Raw genomic sequence first — 24,502 nt, 5'->3', positions numbered from 1 at the left:
GGCTCTTCCTTTCACTGGAGTCAGCTTGGGGTTCTGGTTTCACACCTACCCCTGCTTTATTTACACCCATCTATTGTTTTGTTATTTACATCTCGGGTTATATAGCGCAGCAGCGCCTCTCTTACGTGTGTGTACGCGGAGGCATTAAATGAATTTGCACGCGTTGTGCAGAGCTACCTGCTAGGAAAATCCATTTTGCACGCCCACAAGCAGCGCGGAAAACCGAGCTGCAGAAGACAAGGAATCATCGGGCCTTTTTGAACACGGTGGGTCTGTAAAGTCTGGATGCCTTGAAGTTGTTGATGTCTTTGAAGTTGTCCAGGGGGACACCTGAAAGCTGGCTCGCTGCCTTTGTATCACGCTCACCTGCGATTAAAGGAATTCTAGTGGGTTTTGCGTGGTGACTGCACGCTACGGCCTTTTCATGAGGGTTTTGTTTGGCAGCTCGCGTCCCTTGCCCGAAATAGCTCAGCGCTCCGCACTTTCATCCATTTCCACAGAAACCACACCAACATCACGCGCCGCAGTGAGCTGGCTCTCTCCCTAACTGCACCCCGCCGGGGAAAAACAGGAGTTGTCCTTTAAAAACAAATTTTTGCGTGGCGTGACTCACAGGGCCGTCCTTAATAGCCAGAAAGTACAAACGGCCACCCAGTCCCGTCGAGTTATTTGGGGCACGCGAGACACGCGGCCTGATATGGGCGTGGAGGGCAAGTATCTGGGCTAAGCGCACCTCGCTCGCCCCGCTGTTGAAAACGCAATTGGAATACTGGCAGGTAAAAGCGGAGCCAGCCGGGGAGCCGCGGGGAGCCGCGGGGAGCCGCCGGGAGCCGCCTGCCCCCGACCGCCCCGTCCGGGGGCCGCGGGCCGCTCGGGGGGGGGGGGGGGGGGGGGGGGGGGGGGGGGGGAGGCCGCGCCGGGCCCCGCCGCGCCGCCGCCGCCGCGGGGGCTGCCGGGAGCCGCCCGCTGTTATTGTCCCGCAACATGCAAATGAGGCGCGGCGGGGAGCCAATGGGGGCCGGCCGCCGGCTGCTGCGCAAGCGCGGCGGGGCGGGGCGGGGCTGACCTCGCCGCCCGCTGGCTCGCCGAGCGCCGGGGCCTCAGCACGCGCGGCGAAGATGGCGGCCGCGGCCGGCGGGGTGCGGGGGCGGCGCAGCGGGCACCGCCGGCTCTGACCGGGCCAGCCCGCGGCGCGGCGGGAGGGCGCCCGGAGGCCTTCGCGGGGCAGCGCCCGCCGGCGGGGGAGGAGGCAGAGCCCCCCTCGGGGGGGGGGGGGGGGCGGGCGGCGCGGAAGGCGGGGGCGCTGCCGGCAACCCGGCCGCGAGGGGCCGGCGTGAGGGGCAGCGAGGGCGGGAGCGGGAGCCGGCCCGGAGGGGCGAGGCGGCCCGCGGGGCGGGGAGGGCGAGGGGCCGGGCCGAGGAGGGGCAGCGCGGGCCGGCGGGGGCTGAGGCGAGCCGGCCGGCGGGCAGGGGAAGGCTGGCTCCCTGCGGCGGGCGCTCGCAGGTCAGGAGGCGGCTGCGCCGGTGGCTCCCCGCGTTCCTGGCTCTCGGCTGCTGGGCGCCCCACGCCATGTTCTCGGTGCTCTCCTATGGCAGGCTGGTGGCCCGGGCAGTCCTGGGCGGCCTCTCGCAGACGGACTCCCGTGACTACAGCTTGGTGACGGCCAGCTGTGGCTTTGGCAAAGATTTCCGCAAGGGCATCCTCAAGAAAGGCATGTGCTACGGGGATGACGCCTGCTTCGTGGCCCGGCACCGGTCGGCAGATGTGCTGGGTGAGTGCCGGCGGGCGGGCCGCGGCCTCGGCGTCCCGACCTCCCCTCCCCGGGCCGCACATGGCGAAGCGGCTCAGCCCTCGGGCGCGGACAAAGCAGCCGGTTCCGCCTGTAAATGTCAGCGCGAGTTCTCGTTTTTAATTTCAAAAGAGGGCTGTCTGGGTGCTGCGGGCCACCCGCCTCTGGGATGGGGGGGCGTGGGTGCCGGGCCTCGGGGCCCAGCCTTGGCCTCTCACCCGTAGGTGCCTGTAAGGCCTAGCGGCTCCCAAGGCCGGAGAAACAACTTGGGGTGCGTTAACCTTTCCATCCGCCTTGAGAACCGAAGCGAGCCCCGTCCCCGCGCGTTGCCGTGCCGCATGAAGGCTCATGGCAGGGGACGCTTCCCGGTTTTAGCGCGTGCCGTGCCCTTGTCAAGCGACGGGCAAAGTGACATTGAGACGGGTTTCAAATGTCAAACTTCAATTTCGGTATTTGTTCTGTCCTGATGACGCTCTCTGGTTGGGAGTCACGTGCGAAGTGAATCTTAAGGGTTCACATTTTAGAAGCGGTGAATAATTGCAGATAATCGATGCAATCTTCAGTTTATGAGCAGCGTTGCTTTTGACAGCGCTTGACCTTTCTCCTGTGTAGTCAAGGTTGAATTTGGCGAACTGACGCTCCGCAAAAGTTAGTTTTTGAGCGACTGACAGAAGTAAATTTTCACCAAAACTCTGACATTAAAAGAAAAAAAAGCTTCTTCCCTCACCCCTGTTTTTTGTTGGTTTTGGTTTTGTTGTTGGTTGTTTGGTTTTTTGTTTTTTGTTGTTTGTTTTGTTTTTTTTTTTTTTAATCTAAAACTGGTGAGATTGTACTGCAGTGCCTCGTGATGTGACAGTGCTTGGTGATTCTTCACAATTTGGTGCTGTCACTGTAACTTGGTTGCTGTTTTAATAGAGCTGAGACATTTTTTCAGGAAGCTGTAACTCGGTGCTAGGTAACAGTATTGCTGATTATTCTCAAGGGAGCTGCTACTCTGAGGGTGATGCTGCAGCTTTCAAGGAGATGTGGAGAAGTGGTCAGTGCATTTTAGATCCTCTGCATCTTTTCTGTTGTGCCTGTTCCAGGGAAACTTTTTTCTATTAGAATGAGCTGTTGGACAGCCTTACTTTAACATGTGACTAAGGCTGGCTGCCTTTAAAGTTCATACTAGGCCAGCACTGATAAATAACTGAGCAATTGGTATCTGCCCATAAGAGAAACGCAGAACCTGCTTTACTTAGGTGGACTCTTTGCATGGGGAAGCGGGTGGGTTTAGACCCATTTGATGATGTTAAGGCATTTTTGGCCATATTTGGTAATTACCATATGTGGACCTACAGCTTGTCTTGCCTTCCTGCTGGAATCAACAGAGAATTGCATTTCGAAGTTGATCTTTGCATTAATTTTCATGGCAACTTGAAAACAAACAGAATTGTAACTCCACTTAAGGATTAAACAGCAAAGAAGGCTTCAGACCAGGATGTCTTAAGTACCAAGAGGAAAATAATTTAAATAGAAAAGCTATTGTGTTTTTTTTTTCTCCCTGTAAAGCTATTTTCCTGTTAGTTCTTTATTGCTTTTCTAATATACGTACCAAAAACCCAGGATCACTGTACATTCTGCAAACAGTAATGCTCAGGATGGGTTTTGATGGAATCTAAATTGATGCTTTTTCTTCGTCTATAGTTCTTAAGTTTACATAGTAGTTTTCTCCTTGTTTCTGCTACTGTGATCATCTCTTTGCTCTCCCTTTCTCAACCGGCTCTTCTACACTGCTGCAAAAAGCGTTTCAGCACCAGCGTTTTCCTGCCCTCAATTCCTCTTACTCTCATCACAAATCTGAGGTTCTGTACCTAATTTTTAAAGACACTCATACATTTTATGCTGAATCAATACCTGCCTAACTCTGCACCTCGACAAAACTGGCTGAGCTGAGCTGTTGCTTTTCAAGCTTCATTTTTCAGTATTAGTTTAATGAAGAGGCTCATGTGGTTTTAGCCAAAGTGAACACTAGACACAGTAAGAGTGCTTTTAGAGAACAGTAAATTTCAAGTGTATCACTTCTTAGTCTGCCCTAGTAGTCATCAGTGACAAAGCCATGCCAGATAATTAATTTAAAATTCTTCCGTGCCAGTCTTTTCTAGAACCAACGTATGGGAAGCATGCCTGTGTGGGATGGATATGGGTGTGGTGTAATAGTGAAAGAGCTACTCCCAGCCGTTTGGCACGAGTGCTTGGGGATTCATTTTCTTAGGTCAAACAAAAGTTGACTAGGCGGTGTGTTTATAGCAGATAGAAAAATGCTAAATGCTTCTTTTGTTGTATGTATGCTGTATAGTCTTAAGGCTAAAAATTTAGCAGTGTCTTCTAGTCCGTGCTTTATCCTTTCATAGTAAGATCAACAGAAAGCTCATGAAGATTCATGTTATTTCCGACACTCCCATAGTTGTTAAAGGCCTGATAAGGCCTGTTACTGGTGTACTTGAATCCTTGGAGGTTTTGCCTCTTATTTTTACTTCTGTCTGGTACGTACCTCTTAAATTGGCATGTTTTCTTCCTATTCTGAGCACAGGGAGAAACGAGAAACTCAAAACCAGAGTGTTCCCTTTGGGATCACTCTGAGAAAAGGAAATGGCTTTACTACTAATATTCATCTCTAGAGCTTTATGATTCAGGCCCATGTTTCCTTTTTACCAGTGCTTGTACCATATTCTAACTTTTGGTGTATTCAGTGTCAGTGTCTTGGTTGTCCAGATCCTCAGAATATTCGACTATCTTCTTGAGACTTGGTCGACATTTATGTACCCCTTTGTGCATGCCTTTGTAACTTGAAAGGACAGAAATGTTTTTTAAAGCTGAAAAACAAAACTCTTCAGAAACTGACACCTTTGTTTTTTTCTAATTAGTATCGGAGTAGAATTTTTGGTGCATAAGAAGCAAAACACAAATCTAAAAAATGAACTTAAACACTTTATATAAATGTTTCACTTATTTAACAAAGCTAAACATTGAAGCTTATTTATAAATTTTGAGAAGTCTCATGCTGGTGATCATTTTCTCTTTTGTTAGGATCTGCCTTTTCTTGCTTATTCCTGCCTTATCAGGCTCCTGATGTCTTTGCTAGTTTTTTATGGATTTTCCAAGCTGTTGTGTGACTCATTATTGAAACATTACAGCAACCAATGCACATCCCGTGACAGCATCACTTATACAATGTCTGTGCTGGGTAGCAGTTTGGGTGTAGCCAGTGTGACTTGACTAGTCTTCCAAACTATTTCTGTCCCCCAGCAGTAGTAGGAAAAAACTGTCTGGCAGCAGGGTACTGTTTGTCCACTGCAAAGTTAAAATTTGCAACTGTTCTATCTGCTGCAAATCTTGATTTTAATTTTTTTTGGGGGGGGTGGGTGGGGTGGTATTGTAGGGCAGCTACTCTAAACTGAAAGGAATTGCACTTTACTTGAAAATTAAGTTTGTCAGCAGCCTGCATAGGAGGTATGTAAAACTCTAGAGTGACAAAGGCCCTGGAATATTGTTAGTCTTGCTGTCATCAAGAAAAGTAAACTAAAAAACGTGAAGGGATTCGTAGATGAAATGTCAAGGTTGTTCTGGCAACTGTAGAGGAGGAAGGGATTCTTACTTTGATGCCTGAAGGTCATATAAGACTAGGTTAAGTGGTTTATTTGGTACTGTACCTATTAAAGAGATTGCTGCCTTATCACAACTTATCACACTAAAGGAGGCAAGTTGTCTGTTTGCTTCAGAGTAGCCTTTTACCTGCTCTGTTGGGAGAACTCAGGACATCTTAGAGGGAGTAATCAGCGATTTGAAAAAAAAAAAATTGTGTATGTCTTAGTTCATCGTAGACCAAATGAAATTTTCTTTTTAACATGGGAGCATAAGTACTGTCATTTGTAGAGAAACTACAGCTTATTGAGAAACATCCCCATTAACAGTCATATTCGCTGACATCCTTGTCAATACAGCTAATCCAAATGTCAGCAGAGCTATTCTTAAGGAGCATTGAATGTAACCTCTTAGAAATGTGGTAGCTCTCTTTCTGAGAATGAAACTAAAATCTGGTTATTCTTTACCACGGTTTCTGGAAGGGCATGGCACGCAACGTATTCTGATCATAATTTGCAATTGAACGCTTAATTGTAAGTGCTGTTGATACTTGTTGATGGTGGACAATTTTCCATTCATATGCAGATCTTAGCTTGAATGAAAAGCAGGTTCTGTCAGAAATCGCAGAAGGAAATAAGCAAAGCTGAAGACAATACAGTCGGTGAGGCATTAATCATACCTGTGTTGCAGGAAACATTGCAGAAATCTGCCACTGCTTACTTTGCTTCATCCGCACTATTAATATTGTGAGCATGAGATTGTGCAGGCTATAAGTAATTTCAGTGCAGCTTGGCTGGTGTCTGTTCTACAGTACCTGTCCCTTTTCGGCATTTAAGCGCCAACCACCGGTAGCAGTTCAGCTGTGAAAATAGGTTCCAGGGTGGCTCAACACCTGGAGAGATTAAGTACTTTAACTACGTAGGGAAGTTTTGTAAAAACTTTCAGAGATAATAGTTTAGTGTTCTCCTGTAACTTCCAAAATGCACTGAGCAATTTCTCAGGCTTGAATAAAATAGGTTAAGAGATCTTACCTGTAAAAACCTGTTTCAAGAGCAACAGTGTATTGTAGCAGGGGGAAAAAAAAACCCAACCAAACAAACAAACAAAAAAACAAAAACAAAAAACCAAACAACCCAAAACGTATAAGGAACTGCTGCTTTTTCCTGGAAGTAGATGCACAAGATAATGTTTTCAGTTCCCTGTTTCTTCTTCAGTCTGTTCAACATCATCTCTCGCTTTGCCTCTTGCTTTTTGTTCCTCATTATGCTTTAGCCAGTTGTTCTTCCAGTACCTTTCTATTTAATGCAAGGGTAGTTTAAGGTCTACTGTAACTTCTAAAATGCATATTTTGAATAAGTAACCTTTCCTTTTGTAACTAGTTATCAGTCACACGCAATCTGCCTTCAGGGGTTTGTATTTAACCAGGTTTTTCTTTGTCAAAACCTGGGGCGGGGAGGATGAGGGTGCACCACTTGGCTGTAACATTGTGATCCCATACAGGCTGCCAGGGAAGCTGCTGGGAGAGTTAGTGCTGGCTTTGAGCCGGTGACTTGCTTTGGATGGAGCCCCTATCTAGGTGTGTGATTTATCTCATTGCTGATAAAACGGGAAATCTCATCAGTTTATCCCAATTCTGATATGTTGACAAGTATTAGGTGCTGTATTTCAAACTTGTGTAGTGTGACAGATTGCACTTTGTTACCATTTTAGCATTTCTTCTGTATTTGATGCAAAATAAATTCAGTCACAAAGATATCCTTTCGATGTTCTTTCATCAGTGATTCATTGCTAATTCAGGTAAGGATCTCAAGAAATTGAAAGCTCAATGGGATGCGTGGAGTCTCTCACAAAGTTAATTGTGGTTGCACGCAAAAGCAATTCCCGCTGGCACGCTTGTGCCTGCCTGGTGCTTCTGTGTGGGATGATTATTTGTAGCTGATGCAACGTTTGAAAGTATCCATTTTTCAAGAGATTTTTAGGACAGGGTGATACTTTTGGACTCTGACCATGGGCAGGTTAGTTTGCCCGCTAGCCAGGACCTCCACTCATAATGCTATTTATATTAAACAGGGTTTGATTGGTATTGTGGTTTTGTTCTGAACTTTAAGCCTGTTTAGTTTATATTTGCTATAAAATATATTGCTGTATATTATAGATAAAAAAGCCCATGGTGAAAAGCACATATTACTAGTCTCAGCAGTGGCTGGCTGTTCCCTGGGCTTCTGCAGTTAAGCTTATGTGTTGGCAGTCAAAACGACTTTACATTTGCATTTAAACTGGTATTTCTTCCCAGGTGCTTTTAGCATTTTGAAATAAATTTTAACAGGTTTCAGTGCCAGTATCTTCATGTGCTCGGTTTCAGTGTTGCAGCATCAGTCACTTGTGCTTTGTCTTGAAACTTCATTCCAACTGTCTCTCTCCGAGAGGGCTTGATACGCTGAATCTTTACGAAGTTGGAAAGAGCCAGGTTTTCGACTGACACATGCAGCGAGTATTTAATCTGGCAGTAGTATTTGTGTATTTTCCAGCAGAAGGCAATGTAGTGGAGCGTTAACTCTCAAAGGTTCTGAAAGGTCTCCATAATACAGTTAAATACTTAAGAAGCGTTTATTCTTTTGAAGTAATTTATTATGAAATTTGCAGTTGCTTTATTTACAGTGGTTGTTCATCTGGCCACAGGCATTTCACTTTGTCACATGGAAATCTGTGTAATTTCTGCATAGGCTTGAACAGGGACTATCCAAATAAGTATTCTTTCTATAAAATTTTTGTTTTTACTGAATAGCTTAGAAAAAAATCAAGGATTGTGTGCCGTTCAATTTCAGCAATTCTTCTCAGCCATGCAGTTTGTCTTAAATGTCCTGTGACTCCTATTTTGTAAGATGGTTATTTTAAGTTAAATGGTGGATACTGGAAGACAATATTTAATGTTTTATGGTGAAATGTAAGAAAATGAAAACCTGAGTAATGTTTTTCACTTGTTAAAACAGTAGTTATTTTGAATATTTACAGGTTTTTTTGTCTTAGATGAAAACAAAGATAATCTAAATGAATAGAGCTTGGCATTATTCCTTGGCAGTGGTACTGCCAATAGCAGTACCTTTGAATTTTCCTTTGGTGACAGAGGGAAAACGAGCTATTACATAAAAACGAGTCTATTTTTGAGTTGAGTTTTCAGTTCTTGCTAGTTCTGGAGTTTGAAAGATCTCACAAATAGTTTTGCTCCTCGTTTGCTGTATATCAAATCACAAAGTTTTCTTAAACTTTATACTCATTTACATTTCATCTATTTTGGTAGCAGTTTATTCAGTCTGTTTAAAATCTCATATTCCTTTGCCATAAAGCTGTTTAGTTTATGTTGAGAATGTAGAATCTAAGGATACTGGTTTTGTTTTAAAACCATGCTGAAGGTAGGACGGGATGGCTAAAGATCTTAAGGAATCTAAAAATCTTCTTTTAAGGCAAAAGCAATAAAGGTGGATGTTTTCGAGGTGGCACTGTGTGGTATAGGGCTGCTTGAACGTGCTTTGCCTATGTACTGCCATTGATCTCGATGGCAGCAGTAATTCCTGGCTCTGTGCCGGAGCAGGAGGAAGCATTTGACTGCTCTGGCAGCGTTCATGAACCGTGCTTTGGGAGCCAACAAGGTCATTTAGCTTAAATTAAATGAACTGGCCTATCATCTTAAGAGATACAGTTGAAAAAAAAAAAAGGGGGTGGGGGGGAGGAACCCGAAACCTTTGCAAAAAACCCATGTTGTCCGTTTTGGGCAAGGGCAAGAACTAGATGCCAAGGGTGGTACATGAGGTGTGGAGGTGTTGCAGTGAGAGCCTGCTCTGGGGCCTGCTCATGAGCGCCATGGTCCCCTTGGCTTCCGTGCCAGCCACGGAGAAGGAACGCACAACTGTCTTGTTGAGTCTTAAGCAGACAATCTGTTCTCTTAAGTATGGTACAAAGCTAAGGCAGAGGACCTACTTGTGCACCATCCAGAGGATGATTGTTTTGGAAGGCACTGGCAGAATGTACTTAAAGCTGTTTATAGCTTGCAAAAAGCAGACAGGAAGGCAGACAAAGCCATTACATGGCTCAAGATAGAGTATAAGTGTGCTGCCGTGATTACGGATTCAGATTTCCTGCCTGGAGTAAGAAGCGAGCAAAGAAAATCAGGTGGCATGCTCTTATTTTTGCTTTAAAAATTGAAACAGGTTTTGATAATTAACCTTATCAGGTGCTTGCTGTGATGGCTTTCTTGTATGGTATACTAATGCTGTAGTGTTTCTGTTTAAATATTTCCCAAGAAGACTAATGCAAAAATGGTTTACTGATCGCTTGCGGGAACTCCGTAAGTTGTGATGAGCTTGTTTTGTAACCACCTTTGGAGCCAAAAGCTTTGGACAGTGCTTGTCAAACATCAGCCTTTCATTGCGTTAACCCTGCTGTCAGTGAAGCAATGCTGTATTCAGCCAGCAAAAATACATCTGGATTGTGTTCATCTTAAAAGGAAAAAAGCCACTTATCTGGTAACTTCATGTAAAGCAAGCATCGTCGTCCGGACTGAAGCTTAGTTTCTATTTCAAGTTCTAGATCTAGAACTTGTTCTTAATAATCTCTTATTCTAGACTTGTCTGTGTGGCAGCAGAAAGCGAAGGGTTAATCCAGTATTAACCTGAAGTTGTGGGACCTGTAAAGAGAGGATTAGTTTGTTCTTGGAGAAACCAGAAAAGGTATTTCTGAGAATGCCGGGGTTGCTTTTGCATGAGCTTCTTCCCAGGATCTGGTCTGAAGAGGTGAATACAGGGATCTGCCTTCCTATAGCGTTCTTCTAAGAAAGCAAACGGACAAAGCAGGTGTCTAAAAGGTTGTGCACTATTTTTGGGAGAAATCTGATTAATGTTGATAGGCTGTTCAGAATCTGGCTATAACCTCCTGTCAGATTATAGTTCGTGCCAAGGTCGGCTCTAAACCTTCCGTCTCAGTTTCAGATGGTGTCCCATGTGAAGGGCATTTGTAGATGAAGCAAACTTAGTTTTACCTTCTCAGTCAAATTTTCATGCCTTTGCTAATAGTGGCATTTCTTTCTGAGGAGGCTCTTGTTCTTCAGCACAATCTGAGCTCTGAAATGGGCTCTTCGTGCTTTTATCAGGAATATAGTATTGTAGCTTTATTATGTTACGGAAACCTGTGCTTGAAATGGTTAGTCCCTTACATGCTGAGGATCAAAAAGATTTTTGGAAAAATTTCCAAGTAGAAGTATTTCTAATCTCATAAATAATACCTTCAGACAGTATTTTACTTTTATTGTTAAAGCCAATTGAGAAAGTTCAAAATACTTTAGCGAGAATGGGCAGCAGAATATCATATCTGTTGCTAATCTCCCTCTAACCACCCCCTTTTCTGTGCGCATCTTCGCTATTTGACTCTGCAGTTGCTCAGAAGCTTCCCAACCTTTGGCAGAATTGGTCTAATTTTCTCCTATCTAGGTTGTTTTGAATAACTGAATGAAAATTGACTGGATCACAGTCAGTTTTCATTCTCTGGCTTGGCTGAAGCTGTAAGCAACAAACTGGCCTTGCAGGGGTAGGTCCCAGCATTGTGTTGGTTACATGGTTCTTTTGAGCGCACTTTTAAAGTGGAAGTTTAGTTTCTGCAGAAATTGATATTATCAAATAGAAAGTAGTATCCCTCGTATGAGCAAGTAGCTTGAGAAAAAACTTTCGGCTGCTGAATAGTGGGGAAGAGTTTCTTTATAATTTCTATCCTATTTAAAAATTTAACCACCTTCATATTTAAAACTGATAAAAACTCTTCTTTCTTTTTAATGGGCTAATCAAAGGTTAGCGTGATTGATCCTTCTCCCCAAATTACCCATTCGTTGTTCTCTACTGAAGTCATCCTTCTCGCAGAGTTCTCAGCATTAGACTTGTACCTTCTCTTCAGCAATTCAGATTATATTTAGAGATTTGTTTAGGAGCTGATGTCAGAAGTTATCTTATAAATGCTCATAAATCTTTTTCTTGATCAAAAATGTTTTTCAAGCAGGGGCTTTTTAGTTACTGAGTATCATAAGTGATGTCAAAAATTTAAAACCTTGTTTTGGAAACCGTTTCTGTTCATGTAACTCTTGTTTTCTCTTTTCTTCCAGGGGTAGCAGATGGTGTAGGTGGCTGGAGAGACTATGGGGTTGACCCTTCTCAGTTCTCAGGGACTCTAATGCGAACATGTGAACGTTTAGTAAAAGAAGGACGGTTTGTACCAAGTAATCCTGTTGGGATTCTCACCGCAGGTTATTGTGAGCTGCTGCAGAACAAAGTACCTTTGCTTGGTAAGAGAGCAAAAATATATAAATTGGATCTGTGTTGTATGTTACCTAGACATATACTTAGTCAAGGTTGCTTAAATCTGTTAGCTTCTACAACAAATTTGCGGGCAGTTATCTTTTAATTAACCAAAAAAATGTAGAAATGTAGTTGTCTTGGTGGCATCCTTACTTTCTCTTGTATGTTTAAAAACTGTCTTGGCCTATTCAGTAATGCAGGGAATGTTTGTGTGTGTGTGTGTATTAAAAAAAAAAAAAAGAGGACTAACTGCCCTTGTGTGTGTGAAGGGCAGTAATTCACCAGTGCTTGCAGAGAGTTTGCAAAACAAGTTCAGCAGCAGAATACGCTATGGCGTGTGCACTCATTCTCTCTGTTACGTATGTATAAATAACTGTTCTCCGTTGAAAACTCTTAATGGTTGGTTGTGGCTTTTTGCTTAAGCTATGCAGGCAAAAATATTTCCTGACGATAACTGAATGCGGTTCTCATTCCTTGCCTTACTGTTCCCGTGGCCTTTTATGTCCAACAAACTTTAAACCTAATTAGTTGACTTAAGGTGTTTATATCATACAATCACTGGTACCGTGTATTATTTTTATAATTCTTTGGGGGGGATTCATTACAGTATTTTTGACAGCAAACTAAGGTAGATGCTTAGCATGTTCTGTGTCAAAGTTGATTTTAGACAGGGCATCCAGCTGCCTTGGGAATGGTGAGCAGATAGAGAGGCAACGTTTGGCCTCAGCTGACAACCTTGAATACAGAATACATTTCTAAAGGGCATGTGACCTCTTATGCACCAAGAAAGTGTTACCCTGCATGATATGCATGCTTCTCACCTGACCTTAAACTTCTGTGCCAGAAGAGTGCTGTGTAAGCTATATTTAACTTGTCTGCTGAGCGTCAGAGCAGATGTTCTCACATTATATGCCTAAAGAATAGGTTTGAACCTCAGAAGTGATCTTAACTATCACTAAAATAGCAGTGGTCGGTAATTACATTAGGATTTTGTGTGTTTAATAGCACTTATTTGTACAAAGCAGATATAGCTGTAAGCGATCTACAAAGTGGGCCACTGGTGAGAGCTCTCACAACGGCTTTGTAGACGGAGGCAGCCCTGCTTGGCTTGACCTTTCGAATTCTGAAAAGCAGCATATGCTGAGTCACAAGATCTGCATTCCACACATGGCCTCCTAGTTACACTCTGCTAATAGAGTTAGAATTTGAAACTAATGATCCTTAGTGTTTCTCCTTTAACCGAGAACAGTATTTTTAGAAGTAGGAATAAAACCCTGGAATTACCACAGCAGTGAGTATTTAGAGTTGTATTTAAAATAAACTGAAGGGAGAGGACTTCATTAAGCAGGATTCATTAGGCAATAACTTTTCCTTGCTGTTGTGCTTTAAGTCTTGATACTTTGTTCATCAGAATTGAATCTAGCAAATATTTTAAAATAAAACTGAAGTGGGAGCACACTGTGCCATTTATTTAAACACTATTCTTGTCCTGAAGAACAATCTTGGACTCTGTCACATATAAAATCTGATTTTTTCTTAAGATACTGCTCTGACTTGCCATTCACTAGGAGTGGCGAAGGTCCTATATATTCACTAAAGAACAAATTAAGTGCAAGTGTATTGCAGGGAGCTCCCTGCGTTAGAAAGGGAAACATCTGGAAGGGGTGATACCTAGAGCCAGCTGGACTTCTGCGCTAGCAAGCCTGGTTGTAAGTTTAGCTCATTGCAAGCTTGTGGTCTGTCCAACGTGTAGCTGTGCTTGGAAACTTCTGCTGGAAGAATGTTAGGACAGAAGATGAGGACTGTTCACCAGCTGGTGATACGGGGACTTATGTTGGAGGCAGAAGTCAAGAAGAAATGCTTTGGCTGTATTTCACCCTCTTCAGGAATGAAAGTTCCTTTGGTGCATGTGCTGTCCTACTTGCAGAAGTTAAGCGATTGCTGTTTGCTGTGAAGGACTTAGTGGCTGGGTATCTTTGCAGTACAGTTATTTGTGTGGCTTGCAACCAAACACGGTTGGTGGCTGCTTCCCAGTGAATGAATCAAGAATTCCACTGTGCCCTCAGGCATGGCTGGGATCGTTCTGAGCATGGTTGACAAGTGGATATGTTTCCGTCCTGTCTGACTTTAATCTGGAATGGTATTTGTCTCTGAAACACGTTTTCCTTAAACTTACAAAGTCAGTATCCTGAAGATGTGACAGGATTATTATTTTTTTAAACATGAAGATAGCTCTACCGAGCCATACTATGAAGAAAAGCATTTTAATGTTCTGACAAGAGTAATGCAACAGTACCTAATACTTAATTGCAAGCAGTTCTTTACTTCGTGTGGCTTATTTACAGCTGATGAGTGAAACTGTGTGGAGAGCACCTAGCATTGTATGGATGCTACTAGAATTCTATTATCTCAATGATTTCGGAATTTCAGTATTTTATGTGACTTTTGTAAATCCAGCCCTATAGCAGAATGTGCTGACATATGTTGGGATGGAAAACTGTAAATAAAGTGGAACAAAACAAGTATTTGTCAGCATAATGTGTTTACCAAAATCAAAGCAGGAGAAGTAAGTTCTAGACAAAAATCATAGCTTGTCTTGCAAAGATTTCTAGCATTTTGCTATTTTTAGTGTATATTAATTTCGGCATTATTGAGTATTTGCATTTCTTCTGATTTATAAGCTTTGATAAATATTTGAATAATTGGACTATGAATCAAATCAGTGAAAGAGTAAACAGTTTCTGTAAGGCTAACTCCAATTACCGTATTCTGTTTCCAGGAAGCAGTACAGCTTGTATAGTAGTTCTGGACAGAACAAGTCATCGTTTACATACCGCCAACTTGGGAGACTCTGGATTTTTAGTAGTCAGAGGAGGAGAAGTAGTACATCGATCTGATGAGCAGCAGCATTACTTCAACACTCCGTTCCAACTGTCAATAGCTCCACCAGAAGCAGAAGGAGTTGTCTTAAGTGACAGGTGAGATGGGAGAGGATCTTAAATTTTTAATCTGTGTATGTGATCAGCTCCCAAAGGTTGCAGTTTTGCTGCTATGGTGCTCTTCGTATAGTGCAGCGTAGCGCGTGGGATTTAAGCATGTATCCAGTCAAAGGGTCTTACACCTGCCCTCCACCCCCCTTTAGGTAACATGAACATTTCTCACCTTGTACTTAGCAAACTTTGTACGCTCTTGCACAGTCTGAATTTATTGGGCTAATTATTCGTTCGTGATGGCATATTCCCACGGTCTATGGTGTGCACTAGGCATGTTCTGATCCATGGAAAGACGTTGCTCAATAAAGCTGCTGTAATAAGACTGCAGCTGGTGTATGCACCGGTCATCCTGCATGAGTGGCTTGTCTTACCAGTAGCTTTCGTTCCCAGTCCCTGTCTGTACTCTCTTGAGACTGGTTTGGAGTACACTAATTTAGATATCTTGGCAGTGAGGTAGCAAGTACTTGAAGAATAGAGCAGAGGGACATGTGACTGTAACTTGTGTTTCCAAATAGCTGTGTTTCCCGCAGCATATTGTATTTGACCAAAACGAGCAAAAAAACCTGTTTGGCGGAACACCAAGCTGGGAAATAAGAGTATTAGGAGAGGACAATCTGTTCACAGAAATGAGTTGTTTCAAAGGCAGACTTGTACTTGTGTCTTCCCCTACGAATGTCAGGCTGATCCATCCTCTGACTCTGTGCAAAGTCTCACCAGTAATATAAATTTAAAAAAAAAAAAAAAACAAACAAAACAAACCAACAAAAAAGAAAAAACCAACCCCCAAGAAAACCAAAACAAAAAAACCCAATCAGCTTTCAAATATGTATTAAAATACAGCTCTCAAATCAATGGTTATACACGCATTAAAGTGATATCCCTCTCCTGAATACAGGAAGATGATAAAGGGATCTTCAGAGAGTGACCATAGCATGCAGGGAATGCAAAAGGCATGATAAGTGTTTGATAAAAGGTTTGGACTCGATGATCTTAAGGGTCTTTTCCAACCTAAATGATTTGGTGATTCCATGAAATATCAAGGCTGATGCGGTAAGAGTTATGACTTTAATGCCAAAATAGCTCTTTTTGAAAATGTTGGTTAAGTTGTTGAAACTGCTGACCATTCTTGCCTGTGGTTTTCTTACGTCATAAGACTGCAGAGAGGAAGCTAGGGTAGAACTCTGAAATTAGAACCCTTAAATAACCTAACCTCTTTATTAGACTAAAATTAAGTGATTGTTGGAAATTCCAGAGCTGTAAAAATCTTAATTTTTCTGAGACTCTTGTCATCCGTGGGAAGATGAAAACCGAAAAGCACAAGGATAATTGATAATGTCCAGTGGAAGTCAGGAAAGCAAAGTAATCTGAGTCATCACGTAATAAGGAAAGTGCAAGATAAATGAGCTCCCACACTTCAATTCTGAATCATGATTATAGCTTTCTGGCTAGTTTCTGCACTGTTCTTGACGTTAATTAGTACTCATGCGTGTTGTCTAAATGCTTCTCCAGTACTTTTTTTTTTATTTGTTGTCCCAGTTAAATGTTAAATTTGGCTATATATGGGAATAAGCAGGCAATCTTAACCCTATTAACCTTCCTGAAGCTACAGATCAGTTGAGCAAAGCAGCTCTTCTGCTTTTTGGCATAGCCAAATGGCATGAGATGCAGCAGTTTCTCCCTTTTAAAGACCCCTGAAGAATCTTTAAAAAGGAAGGGTTTGTCATGATGCTGCTTCTGAGACTCAGATTTTGAAGCAATATTGATGGCCAAAATAGATATTTTCTCCTCTTGGTATTGTGTACCGTGGTAGACATAAGTAGACCAACTGGCTGTGGTCTCCTGGTAGCGATTTCCAGGTATGTTTCATATTCCATTGCATTAGAAAGCGATTCAGAATCCTTCGGTGTTTTGACCGTTCCTGTTATAAATCGTCCTTTCAAGTATGGCTCTCTTACATATGTAAGAGGAGCGAGAAGGAAGCCCTGAGCTGCCATTCCACTTAATGGTTTCCACGGAGATACGCTTGTGAAGCGGATTAGTTTGCAGGATTGTTCATCTGGGAATTTTAAATGCAAATCCTTTGTATAATAGCTGGAACATTACCTGTTTGCAAGCACAGTTCTTCTGTTGTAGCTTTCTTGACAAGCCATCCTGGTGCAAAAGCTCCACAGTTAGTGATTATTTCTCTCTTTTGCAGAAAAACACATAACAGTAGTGAATTACAAAAGCTGTTGATGTGCTAGTTTGACGTTGCTTGGTGTCTTGGTGAAAGCTGGAGTCCTTTTCTGTAACATATCTGTCATCTTCACAGCCCTGATGCTGCTGATAGTACTTCTTTTGATGTCCAACTTGGAGACATTATTTTGACTGCAACAGACGGACTGTTTGACAACATGCCTGACTACATGATTCTGCAGGAGTTAAAAAAGCTGAAGGTAAGTGTGTATATTCTGAATCTCTCATATCTTTTGCACTGGTTATCCCTCATAGTTACTACCATTACTTTTTATGCACGCGACTTCTGTATTTTATATAAAAGACCCACCACAAAGTGCTATTATTGAGAGACTTCTGTTGTTTAGAGACTTTTCAGTTAATACCACGTGTGAGAAAGGGACGCTGACCCCGAAGCGCTGTCTCTTGGATCTGCAGCCAGGCTGAATCCAGAAGCAGCAGCTTGGGCATAAATTTCCTGAGGAGCAGCTGGTCCCGTGTCACCCACTACTGATGGGAGGGAAAGGGGGAGATGTTCAATAGGAGGCACTGCCCTTGGCCAGCTGCTCACACATTGTATTTTATCCGTACTTGCAGGCTGCAGATGATATACATGAAAATACAGCGTTCTCTCATGGGTTATTTGAGGGGGTGAGCTGTATACTTAAAAATAATTTGAAGCTTTTCTGAAGGGTTATAAACCAGTAATTCTAAAGTAGTATGGGCTGTCTGAATTGTGGGTTGCTTCTGCTTGAAAATCTGTAACGTTCTGTAAAAAAAAATTTCCTGGCAACTCTTCCAGGTTAGTGACCACAAGTGTTCTTTTTAAATAGTAAAAATACGTTAAAATATTTTAATTTGGATGAGAACATTTAGCTTAAGGCTATTTACTTACAGAAAGGAAAGTATACTTAGGAGATATCAATATGTATAACCTCCCTGAGGAAAGTATTTTGTTATGAAATGCAAATCAGGTTAACATGTAGAATTATAGTGCGGTTATAAAAAAAATTTACCTGCTCTTATCCTGCAGCTACATAACTGAAAGGTGGTGTCAGACAGAGAATGGGTCCTTACAGACAAAATGCGAGAGGCCTCTGCCCGTCAGGGAGGCTCTCGTGTTCCCCCTCTCTATCGCTCTCCCCTCCCCTTGCTGCGGTATTCGGGTCTGAAATTGAGAAGCTGTGCTGGGAAATGGAAAGCGCGAGCGCAAGCTGTCACAGAGGCTTTAATCCGGTTAGCAAAGGCAGTGACAGCACCGAAGATGCATCAGCATGCTGTCGTGGTTTGGAAGGGCCTGGTGGGCTGTCACCAACCTGCGTGGCTGTTAGGCTATAGTGAGATCATACCTCTGTCTGCTGCACTCCCACCTCGCTTTTGCTGCGCAGATGTAAGGTTGGCCTGGAGATGGAATTCCCTTGTGGAAGAAAGTTGAGCTCCACCTCTTGGCTTGTTTGGGAAAGGCACTGAAGTCCCCCGTGAGGTTCAGCCAAAAGTTAATCACGTAAATGCCTGCGAATTCCCCAAACTGCGGGGAAGGCTCTTGAAATGACAAGGCGTTTTAAAATAGTTACAAACAAAAAGAGCGGTGGCTGTCGTGTCATGTTGGCTTGAGTAAGAAAAGTCTTGGAGTAAAGCGGCAGACTTACTGAAACGGGGGAAAAAAAAAAGGCACTTAAAATGCAGTCCGTAGAAAGTTTGTGTGCTCAATAAATTTTTTCTCATCTAACTTTTAAAGTGCCCCTTTGCCCCAAGTGTGCTCTTGTCGATGCGGGTAAGAGGGTCAGAGAAGTAAGACTTTCAGTTCAAGGTAGAACATGATTACTTCAACAGAGCCTACTTTGTGCGGGACGGATGGCTCTTCCAGTGAGATCGGCTAGTATAGCTACCAAATCTCCTGTTTGCCCCAGGTGAGACCGTTCAGTCTGTTTTGAGTATTAGTCGTCTGAGTTTCTAAATTCTACAGATCCTCCAAAAGCAAGTCTTGTAGCTGCTGGTAGGGAATAGAGGTCTGGACTTCAGTTGTGAAGATCGGACTTTGTGAAGTTCTAACCTGAATTTATAAAGCCTAAAAGATGGTGAGGGTTCCACTTGGAAGAGAAGGTGGTAAGTAGCGCCCTAATCTGCGAGGGAGAGGTCCGGCAGTCAGGGAGCTATAAAGCTGACACGCATCGGCAAAACAACTACTGGTAGACTTTCTTGTAAGAATAAACTTTTTTCCTTATTAATTTAGAACTCCAACTATGAGAGTATACAGCAGACTGCAAGAAGCATTGCTGAGCAAGCTCACGAGCTGGCATATGATCCCACTTACATGTCACCGTTTGCACAGTTTGCATGTGACAACGGGTTGAATGTGAGAGGTAAGATTTCCCCCCCCTCCTCCCACTCCTGCTATCTTTGAGAAGTCTTAAGCAAAGTGAACTTCTGTTCTTCCAAAATCTGATAGGAAAACAGACGTTAAGAAATGTGGTTGGTGGTAGAGCGCCAAGCTAGCGCGCTGGGCTTGGCGAGGACCCCAGCTCCTGACGCGGGTCATCTCAGGCTCTGGCTGATCAGAAGCCTCCTGTGGGGAAGCAGCTGGAACGCAAAGAACGCAGTGCATGGATTTTTTTTTCCTTTCTTACCTAATATGTACGCTCCTGCCCCAGGAATCCTGCCTGATAAAAGTTTTCCAGGCTCTTAGGGAAACTCTACTTGACTTCTTCCTTGGGTTTGGGTGGGGGGTGGGGGTTTGTTGTTTGGGTTTTTTTTTTTTTAAGGTCTTCTATTATTGATGCTTTTCAGTCAAGATTCTGGCCACTCTTTGGTGGGGGCATGTTTTGGTTCAAATTTCTGACCCTTGTCCCATTAGCATCCCCGTCCTGATCTCTCTGCTGGTTCTATTTCCTATGCTCTCGAAAGATACTAACGCCTGGTGGAGTTCAGAGTCCTGTCAAACACATTTTTTTCCTTTCCTTTTTTTTTTTTAAATAAATAAACACGATTCTGCTAGTAAAGATGTCTTCATTAGCTCTGTATCAGGAGGGCAGGATTTCCTGCAAGACCCTTAAGCGTCTTCCCTAAGGGTGGAGACAGCAGCTGTAAAGCTTGGGCTCCACGTTGCTACAAAGCTCAGTCATTCAGTAATGAAACCGCGCTCTCCCGAGTCCAAAGGACTGGTTTGGCTTCCTGCGTAACAAAATGCCTCTTCTCTGAGCTGGCCCTCTAGGATTTGAGGGTATTGCTCTCGCTGCTGAGGTTGGAAAAGTGCCTATTAAAACCGTTAGTAGTTTTTAGAAAGATATGCAGTAATACAGTGCTGCAGAAGATGCTATAGAGGTGTTTGATTTACAGTAAATTCCTGAGAAGATACTTTTGCATTGCAGCTTGCTTGTGACAAAGCAATGGCAGGTTTTTTGTACATTTATTGAAAACAAAGCACAAAATTAAATTGTCTGATAGAAAACAGGCTTTCTGCTCTGCTGGCTAACAACCATGTTCAAGGCTCTGTACTCCTTTTAATAGTTTGTGGTGATCTCGCTATAGCTTAAAAGGAGAGCGTTTTTTTTGCGGTGTTAGATGTCATTGCTACCCTCAGTTGCATTTTGGAAAGGAGGCAGAGGAAGCAGAGTTCTTGCATCTACACAAACCGGTGTTTGAATATTTTAACTATGCTTTTAAAGAGCTTTCCTTGGGGGAATGCCAGAGATTATAAGACGACCCACTGTGGTTTGATGAAATAGTTTTATTTTTCTTATATTACAGGGGGAAAACCAGATGACATCACCGTCCTTCTTTCTATCGTAGCCGAGTACACAGACTGATCTGCCCGGAGTGTCAGCTTCTGACGTTTTCCTTGTCCCCGAGCTCCTAGCTTCACCCGTACGGTTTCCTGCTGGCAGGATTGCTTTCTTCCTTCGCAGCTGATCTCAGCGGCCGGTTCTCGAGCTCGTTGCCTGTCTTGAGACACAACTGAAGTCCTTGTTAAGAACCACTCTCGTAGTACACTGGTCTTGGTCTGCCAGCAAGAAATGAAGAAGCTCAAGGCTTGAAGCATGTCTTTCAGAGCTTAGTCGTTGTCCTTAAAAGGGGGAGGCTCAATCCCCGCGTTTGAAATGTGACTTACTTTCAAAGGAATAGAATTGGTTTATCATCTTTCGAACTAGATTCAATAGGTAAAACCCCTGCAAGAGGGCATATTACTCTATTTACTAGGAACGTTCGCTATTCATTAAAGGGTATGTTACAGAACAGCGTTTCATAAGCATAGTCTCGTTACAGTGATAGCTGAGGTTTCGTGTTTCTAAGCTCCAGTTTTCAGGAGATTTATAACTGCTGTAAACATTCTGCTCTTGCCATACATGGTGTCAGCCTAGGAGCCTTTTCTAGTACGAAATTTCAAAAAACATACTTAGATCAAGTTATATGGATGCAAATGTGTTTTGTGATTTCAGGTGCTTAACTGTGATCTTAAAAGTTCTGCAGATCATTCGTCCATAATGGGCCTGGTATCTGGATGTTTTGGCTGTGGATAATTATTTTCTTTTTTTTTTTTTTTTAAACAAAAATCTAAACTCAGTCTCAAAAAGCCGAGCTGGCCAAAGTTGAGGTCCTTTCAGCATTTTAACCCATCTCGGCAGCACGGGATGATACGGCATAAATGCTACAGCGGGAGGTCGCACAAAGAACAGATCATCCTCAACTCCGAACGTCTTCGCTTTTGGTAGATAATTCCGTTGTTAACGAAACATAATTTGTGTTAATAATTGCCATTCTCGCTTGTGTAGACCAGAATACGCTGCACCGGTTGAAGTCCCGTTGATCCTTATCTTTCTGACTCTCAAACAAGCACCTCTCGCTTACGCTGTGGCGGCAGCAGTAAGTACGTAAATGGAAACTATTAATGAATAATCAGCAAAACTTACATTTCAGTAACTAAAGTTTAGGGGTTTCGGAATGAACCTTAATGATGTTTACAGTTCTCTAACAGCCACTTTGCAATATGACATTTCCTTTTGAATTGCAGTAGCTCACGTTTGTTCCCCCTCTTCCAGCAAGCTTTCCTTTGCCTTTCCCGAGGTTCATACAAAAAGCTGATAGCTGTAAAGATATATATATTTTTGGTCAGTTTTTCATTAACTTTTTTGCTGGTAGAAAAGTATGTAGAAATAAATTAAAGCCATGTTTTTATATATAAAAAGTCGGGTAATGTTGCTGTTTAGGTGAGTGCAGTTAAACTTGGTCAGTAAGTAATCTTACCTGCTCTCAAAAGGAGATTTTTACTACCTGGTTTATTGTATTAAAACTGTTTAAGTTTGAGGTTACCTCAACTTGTTTAAAGAATTTCTGTGGACTCGTACTGTATATTTGCGTAACTATGTCAAGCTTTTATTTAAGATCATTTAACATGTACCATGTACATGTCATTTTACTATATTTCAATGCATCATGCTTGTAACAGGCATTTCATTTGTAATAAGAATAAGTGATTAATTTGGAAGCTCTTCGGTAATTTATCTGCTATTCCTCAATTGGCATAATGTTAGCTATCTATTTTAAATCACCTTGTAATTACTTGTCAAAATGCCTTAACTACCCTAACTTGACCAAAATATTATTTTGGTGAGGGTATGGGGAGGATTATATTAATGAAGAAAAATTAATTAGTTTTGCGATCCGTGGAACAGTGAGCGGTGGATAACTTTGCACAAATTGTCGGTCTTTGTTGTTTTTTAAAAGTGAACAAGCTGTACCTAGCTGTCTCGTTAGGAGGAATGTATTCACGCTGCGGCACAGGGCTTTGTTTCTAGCATTTGGGAGGGGGGGTCCCTCTCAAATCTGGGTGTCTTTGCGTTTTATTCTCCAGTATTTACTATCACGCTTCTTGATTAGAGCAGATTTGATCAATTCTTCTTTCCCTTGGACTTACCTTAAAACGACGCCCCCGCGGACCCGGGCTGCGTTGCACTCTGACCCCTCGTCCCCAGCCCTCGTTATTTCTGTACGCGGACGGGAGGGACGAGCGTGGCGAAGGCGCTTACCCCGCCCAGGCGTTGGGCGCGCTGCCGCCGCCGGGCCGGCGTCCGGAATCCCCGAGCGGAGACTGGGCCGCCCGCTCCCAAGCGGAGCCGTGCTGCCTCGCTCTCCGCCTTAAAGCCGTTCTTAGCTGAGCAGTACCTACAAAGCCATTTGCCTCATATCACATCGTGATTTTTTTTTTTTTTTAAAAACAAAGAACAAATTTGGATTTTGATTTACAAATCATGAGTTTATCCCTCACCGGACACACCAAAGACCAGTAAAGCTTATAGCTTTTCCATCTGTTTATAAAGCAATACTGTATTATAAAGAATTGATATTTTTATCACATGCTTGATTGTTTTTTTTTTTTTAAGATGTGCACTCTAAACATATCAAACCTAATTTCTTCCTATGAACTTAAGCTGTCTGCGCACAACAAATTTTTGGAAAAGGAAACGACAGGGCCCATACTATCAAAATAATCTTAAACGATGCATGAAGCAGTAACACTTCCTAGGAATTAGATTCTCGTGACTGTTCACGAGAGGAGCGTACAAGAAAGGTGTTCCGTGGAGCGGAAGCGTGCGTGAGCGGAGCGCGGGCTGGCGTGCAGCTGCTGCGGAGGGGGATGTCGGCGGGAGCTGGCGCTTCGGGTGACCCGAAGGAGGAGTTTTACCCACCAGCGACCCCGTAAGGTAACGGGGCTGGCGGGAGCTGGCATCTCCGCAGCAGCGTCACTAGGCGGTTGGGTAAAACAGGGCTAAGGTGTGGTGAATTGGAAAAACTCTGTGGTTCCTTGCTACTTTTCCAGCTATCTTTGGGAGAGCTGCAGCATACAGCTTCCCTCTACGTGCACGTACTGTGTGTTTGTGAAAAGGGTATGGCCGAAAAACCCAAAACAATCAGGTTTTGGGACCAGGGAGTTCTGACCGAGTCGAGGAGAGGGGAGAGGCGAAGGTCTGGCAAAGATGTGAGGGGTTGTGTGGTGGGATCTCCGTCTGGGTAACAGACAGCCTTTCTCCAGGGGAATAAACGGGTTGTGCGTGTAGAGACGGACTGTATGAAGTGGTTTCTTACAAAGATAGCTGAAATAATGAAGCAAATCTGAGGCTGTATCTAATGAGGATGCTTTTTTGTTGTTGTTAAAATGAGACTATCATCTATGCTTACCTAAGAGGCAATTATGTGAATTTCATGTCTGAGGTATAACTTATGCAGGAATAGTTCTGTAAATACATTTAAATTACTTGTAAAGATATTTAATAAATATAGTATTTATACTAAAATGTGTTGTGTGTTTTTTTTTTTTTTTTAAAGTTGACAGCAAACCTGTGTTTGTTAACGCGGTGATGTCAGTGGTGGCGCAGAGACACCTGGGGTGTCGGGCTCCCGCTCCGACCTTCGTGCGGCGTTCTCCAGCCCGCGCTGGAGCCAGCAGGCAGGGAGCGGGGAAAGGCTGACGCAGGTCTGAAACACAAATGCCTCTGAAACGCATGCTTTCAAACATCACTTTTATTTTTTCAAATGTGTTTCTATGACAACTT

General features: G+C 43.2%; 1 protein-coding gene across 2 annotated transcripts; it reads left to right on the top strand.

Moving 5' to 3' along the window:
* Nucleotides 1–1,420: 1,420 nt before the first annotated feature.
* Nucleotides 1,421–24,220, top strand: PPTC7 (protein phosphatase targeting COQ7). 2 transcript variants are annotated; one of them, XR_014229617.1, is made up of 7 exons: nucleotides 1,455–1,771; nucleotides 11,556–11,735; nucleotides 14,528–14,726; nucleotides 17,053–17,176; nucleotides 19,189–19,318; nucleotides 20,703–21,112; nucleotides 21,725–24,220. XR_014229617.1 is itself a non-coding variant. In XM_082325288.1 (6 exons), exons 1-6 carry the CDS (start codon nucleotides 1,570–1,572, stop codon nucleotides 20,759–20,761), a joined length of 894 nt encoding a protein of 297 aa, XP_082181414.1. In that variant the 5' UTR covers nucleotides 1,421–1,569; the 3' UTR covers nucleotides 20,762–24,220. The 2 variants fall into 2 exon arrangements, 1 of the variants encoding a protein (XP_082181414.1); XM_082325288.1 differs by having other exon boundaries at nucleotides 1,421–1,771; nucleotides 20,703–24,220.
* Nucleotides 24,221–24,502: the final 282 nt, after the last annotated feature.

The sequence above is a fragment of the Platalea leucorodia genome (genome assembly GCF_965183815.1).
Source record: "Platalea leucorodia genome assembly, chromosome: 12".
NCBI lineage: Eukaryota > Metazoa > Chordata > Aves > Pelecaniformes > Threskiornithidae > Platalea > Platalea leucorodia.
Note: the sequence above shows the minus strand (reverse complement) of the source record. Positions and strands in the feature narration are given on the sequence as shown.

Coding starts and splice junctions, on each gene's coding strand:
- PPTC7 (XM_082325288.1), top strand. CDS start 1,570: ATGTTCTCGGTGCTCTCCTATGGCAGGCTGGTGGCCCGGGCAGTCCTG. Junction 17,177..19,188: donor AGGAGTTAAAAAAGCTGAAG/GTAAGTGTGTAT, acceptor TTATTAATTTAG/AACTCCAACTATGAGAGTAT. Junction 19,319..20,702: donor CAACGGGTTGAATGTGAGAG/GTAAGATTTCCC, acceptor CTTATATTACAG/GGGGAAAACCAGATGACATC.